General features: G+C 48.6%; 1 protein-coding gene across 1 annotated transcript; it reads left to right on the top strand.

Annotated features, from left to right (window-relative positions):
- The first annotated feature begins 314 nt into the window (after positions 1–314).
- Positions 315–5,080, top strand: sox8a (SRY-box transcription factor 8a). Its single transcript, XM_061846869.1, has 3 exons — positions 315–971; positions 1,268–1,554; positions 2,325–5,080. Exons 1-3 carry the CDS (start codon positions 469–471, stop codon positions 3,008–3,010), a joined length of 1,476 nt encoding a protein of 491 aa, XP_061702853.1. The 5' UTR covers positions 315–468; the 3' UTR covers positions 3,011–5,080.
- The last annotated feature ends 260 nt before the right edge of the window (positions 5,081–5,340 follow it).

The following is a 5,340-nucleotide window of genomic DNA, read 5'->3' as shown; positions in this document are numbered from 1 at the left end:
AATGTGACATTTTGGTTTGAAACGGCCATTTTAAATCCTGTCAACTTTAGTGCTCATTGCATAGCTCAGAATTTACAAATGAACTTTGCAGAAAAACATTCCCAAAATCAAATATTCAATGAACTGCGTGTTGCCTGTATTATTGAATTACAGAGAACTCATTATATTGCGAGCCAATTTAACTGTGTCACATGGTAGCCACAACGCGTGCACTTAAAAAAAAAAAAAAAAAGAGATGGGTGGAGAGAGGGAAGCAAAAGTGTAAATGAAAAAAGTGCACCAATGGGAGGGCTGAGCGGTTCGGTGGAGTTGCGGCCAATCGCAGGCGGAAGGCGGAGTGGGCGACGGCGTGAAACCTCCGCGTCAAGTTGTGCAAACGTCAATCGCGCAGCTCTCGCACGGAGGAGGTCCGTCCGCACGCACTCCCGAATGCCTCGCGCAGCCTCCAACGGTGGCCGCCTCGGATGAATGAAAACAGACGCAAACTGCGCAAAGGAGGAAGGATTGCACTTTTTACCCCTGCACTCCTTTGTCGGCTCTCAGTCTCGAAGAATGCTGAAAATGGCCGAGGAGCACGACAAGTGCGTGGGCGACCACCCGTGCAGCCCCGCGGGCACCAGCAGCTCCACGTCCCAAGACGAGTCCGACTCGGACGCTCCGTCCTCGCCCACCGGCTCCGACGGGCACGCCGCGTCTCTGCTCGCCGGCCTGGGCAAGAAGTTGGACTCTGAGGACGACGAGCGCTTCCCGGCTTGCATCCGGGACGCCGTGTCGCAGGTGCTGAAGGGCTACGACTGGTCCCTGGTGCCCATGCCGGTGCGGGGCAACGGCTCGCTGAAGAGCAAGCCGCACGTCAAGAGGCCCATGAACGCCTTCATGGTTTGGGCCCAGGCGGCCCGCAGGAAGCTGGCCGACCAGTACCCGCACCTGCACAACGCCGAACTCAGCAAGACGCTGGGAAAACTCTGGCGGTAAGGAAATGATTTCTGTATATTTGAGGACGGGCCATTTATTCAGAGGCCAGCGCCAAAATCAAAGTTTGCCTCAATTGACTTTTGTCAGAAAGCCGCACAAAAGTCATCATTTGGACCAGTTGACTTCTGCCAAAATTTATACTTGGGATTAACTGAAATGTGTCCCCGCGAAGGACTCGTACTCAGTTAGCAAGTTTGATGTACAAAGTAGAAATAACCAACTAACTCTTTCATCATGAATTGCACTTCTTCCGAGTTCACGTCTTTTGCTTTTTCCTTTTTTGTCGAAACAGTTTGCTCTCCGAGAGCGAAAAGAGGCCGTTTGTGGACGAGGCGGAGCGCCTGAGGGTTCAGCACAAGAAGGACCACCCGGACTACAAGTACCAGCCCAGGCGCAGGAAGAATGTCAAGCCCGGCCAGAGCGACTCGGACTCCGGTGCCGAGCTGGCCCAACATCAACAACAGCAGCAGCAGCAACATCATCATCACCACCACCACCACCACATGTACAAAGCGGAACCGGGCTTGGCGGCACTCGGCGGGATGGGCGACGGGCACCACCACCACCCTGAACATGCAGGTCAGCTCCATTTCTAAAAAGTTCTTTCATTGATAGATAATATTTCAAGCAGTGGTCGATAAAGTCTTCGAGAGCCCCCCGGAAAGTTTGAGAAAAGTCAGCGCCGGACGCAAGCGGAACCGATCAACACGACTTTGTGTGGGCATGAGGCACGGAACACAGGCCTGAAATTGAGCAAGACGTTGTCCATTTTGGTTAGAGACAATCGTTTTGGGCCAACCGCAGTACATTTGGGGGCGTTCTCCCAAGTGAGCCCCAATTGGAGGCTGCGATGCGCGACGGCTGAGCCATGCGAAATTGTCAGGCACTTTTTTTTTTTTTTTTTTTTCGCCCTTTCATGTGGCGAGAGCAAGGCGTCAGAGACAGTTGTCCAACTTTTCAAACACTGAAAAGTTAAAAAAAAAAAAAAAAAAAAATCAGCCCCGGACACCCATTTCTCCAACAACTCCCAAATTTGGTGGGCGTTTCCAATTCTGACACGGCGCATGAAAAAGTTGCATGAAATTGTGCACAAACTTGGTCGATTTGGTTCGACGGAACTAAATACTGGGGCTCGTACTTTGACTGACTCCTTGGGGAACTCACCCAAAATGAGCCCCTTTCGCAACAACCTTCCCGGACGGACGAGCTAATGTGTGATTTTGAGAATTTGTCGCGGAAAAAAGGGCTGCGACTCCGTTTTATCGTTCCAGGACCAAATGTTTAACAGCCGCAGTTTTGTCCCGTCCGTGCTTTAACTGTGATTACCGATTTAATTAATTTTTTTTCAGGACAGCCCCACGGTCCGCCGACACCGCCCACAACCCCGAAAACGGACGCGCACCACGGCGCCAAGCAGGACCTGAAGCACGAAGGCCGCCGCCCGGCCGACAGCGGCAGGCAGAACATCGACTTCAGCAACGTGGACATTTCTGAGCTGAGCACGGACGTCATTAGCAACATGGAGGCCTTCGACGTGCACGAGTTCGACCAGTACCTCCCCTTGAACGGCCACAACGCCACTTCCTCCTCCGTGGGGCCCGTCTCCTCGGAGCCGGCCTCCTACGGCGCCCCCTACGGGGCCTCGGCGTGGAATCGCAAGAGCGCCGTGACCTCGTCGTCCCCCGAGGTGGCCCAGCAGCGCCTCCACATCAAAACGGAGCAGCTGAGCCCGAGCCACTACAGCGAGCGCTCCCCCTCGCACCCCGACTACGGCACCTACAGCAGCCAGGCCTGCGTCGCCCCCTCCGCGGCGCCGTTCCCCGCCTCGCAGTGTGACTATGGCGACCTGCAGGGCTCCAACTACTACAACCCTTACTCGGGCTACCCCTCCAGCCTCTACCAGTACCCTTACTTCCACTCGCCCAGGCGGCCTTACGGCAGCCCCATCCTCAACGGCCTGTCCGTGGCGCCTGCTCACAGCCCCCCCGCCCCCAGCTGGGACCAGCCCGTCTACACCACTCTGACCCGACCTTGAGCGGCGGGAGAGATGCGTTCCGGTCAAGCACTACTAACGAAGGATGCGAGGAGCACAACAAGCAAAAGATGAGGGGGGGGGGGGAGAAAAAAAGAAAAAGTGCCTGCTGATTTTCTACAAAATACTCTATATCTTTGCAACACTTGACTTTTTACACCAAGAGAACTATTGGTGGTGCCTCCGTGAGGACGTATTATCTCCCGAAACCCTGTACATTTACCCATTTTTAATTATTATTATTTTTTTTTAGAGCATGCACTTATAGGTGAAACACTAGCCTTTTTTACACAGAGACCCTGCAAAACAATCGCATTACAGAGTTCAGAGAAAATCCAGCATCAACCGGCTTGTAAAGTGAGACTAAATGTCTTAAAGTGTTTTTAACCTTGGACCAATGGGGGGGGGGCGTCGTTTCCCGGGGTGGGCGTGTCTGCCGACTGCGTGAAACCATGCCTCGTTGACAAAAAAGGACGCTTATTCATCTAGCAGTCGATGCATTATTAATATGCCACAAAATATATATTTGTCTCAAAGCCTGCATTGGTTGCAAAATTTGCCACGGCGGGAACCGTCGTGACGTAAAGCGCTGGCCACCGGGCTAGCTCGAGTGTTGACGGGCTTCCGGGCCTCCTTCGGGCCGGCGGACTCATCTGGGAATTTTAAATAACGACGTACAGCTGTTTCGTTAATTGTGGTACAGGGAAGATTCATTTTCAGCGTTTAGATAACGGTCACTGCAAAAAACCAAAAAACAAACTCCAAACCTTGCAAGAATGTTTTCCTTATTTCTAGTCAAAAGTCTCAAAACTAACCGGATTACACGTCAAAATAAGAAATCTTGTAAAATGTTATGTCTAAAAACAATTTACTTTTTTAATGTAAGATTAAAATTTTTAGATTTTTACATTGTGGGCTTCTATAGTGGATTAGGGAAGGACTCATGTGGGACGCCAAAAGTTCGTTACTGGGTGGCCCAAAAATACGGAAAGCTGAAATGTTGAGGAACTGTTTAGCGCTACATCATTCCGTTTTTTCACATTATCAGCAATTATCTTCATACATGTCTGATGCGTTCAGAAAAAAAAAAAATCTGAAGTCATTTTGCGGAGTTTTTATTTTCATGCAGAACCCAGCAAAAGCAGGATATCGCCTCTTTCACACAGTGACTATTCCCTTAAATACAAGTCACTTTCACACAGAGAGTCTGCAAAATTGTCACTTATAAGCCATTCAAGAAGATTCCACATTAATCTGCATTTTCCTTCTGCGCGGAATCCAGCAAAGACAAAACATTGCTGCAACATTCATACAGCGAGCAGTTGTATTGCTGTTTTGGATGTTTTTTATTAGCATATTTTACTTTTAACACGGCGGGAGAAGTAAGTGTCAGACGTGAAACGTCACCTGTGTTTGGGAATTCTCAAACGTATTTCACACGGGGGTCCTGCGAAAAGTCCCAAAGTGGCCTCCTTCACGCACAAATCAGAAAGTTCGATCTTAGCATTTCAAAGTGGTCGATTGCTGCAAATGCGTCCGCGTCCGCACAGCGACACACAATCCCAAAATCGGGGAATTAGATGACTCCGTATTCGAATATTTTGCCAGACGCTGGTAATTGGATTTGACGCCACAGCGCGGGAGAAGTGAGCTGTCGCGCCCGTGAAACGTCTTTTAAACTTCTTTCGGCTCAGAGATGCAACTGCAAGCGATTAGCAACCTTTGCCCTTCGCACAATCTGATAAGTAGGTGACGACGACGCTAGTGAGGCTTGATTATCAAAAATAGTAGTTACATCCAAGTAATACATTTGCATATTAACCCGATTTATTAAAATAATAGTTGCAGCCCTAGAAAACGCGGATACAATTCAGGCCCGAAAGGCTTGTGTGAAAAGGGCTACTGACTAATTCCTGGCATGTTCGAGGTGTTCGCATAAAGATAATTTTTTTTTTACTTCCCCTGCATCAAAGTCTTAACAAAAAATGACTTTTATGAATCTTACAGTGTAAAAGTCTTATATATATATATATATAAATATATATTTATGTTCTTAGATTATTGGTTTCTCTCGTACACAGATGCAATGTTTTCTTTTTTTTTTTTTTTTTTTTTAAATAATTACCGTTTTTGCTTTGGCTAAAACACCTGAAGGAAATTCATCATTCCGAGTAAGACAGAATTCCAGGGAAAAAACAAAACAAAAAGGAAAATTAAAAAAAGGAAAAAAAAAAAAAAAGCATTCCTTTGCGACAGAACAGGTGTCGGCGAGCTACGTCCGGCAAATTGCGATTAGTCATGATGGAGGGCTGAAGGAAATGGGATAAAATAAC

Source organism: Syngnathoides biaculeatus, chromosome 16, assembly GCF_019802595.1.
Source record: "Syngnathoides biaculeatus isolate LvHL_M chromosome 16, ASM1980259v1, whole genome shotgun sequence".
Taxonomy (NCBI): Eukaryota; Metazoa; Chordata; class Actinopteri; order Syngnathiformes; family Syngnathidae; genus Syngnathoides; species Syngnathoides biaculeatus.
This window is presented reverse-complemented; position numbering and strand designations above follow the sequence as displayed.

Excerpts from the sequence above, each read along its gene's own strand:
- sox8a (XM_061846869.1), top strand. The coding sequence starts at position 469 with ATGAAAACAGACGCAAACTGCGCAAAGGAGGAAGGATTGCACTTTTTA. Across the intron at positions 972-1,267 it reads ACGCTGGGAAAACTCTGGCG|TTTGCTCTCCGAGAGCGAAA; the intron begins GTAAGGAAATGA and ends TTGTCGAAACAG. Across the intron at positions 1,555-2,324 it reads CCACCACCCTGAACATGCAG|GACAGCCCCACGGTCCGCCG; the intron begins GTCAGCTCCATT and ends ATTTTTTTTCAG.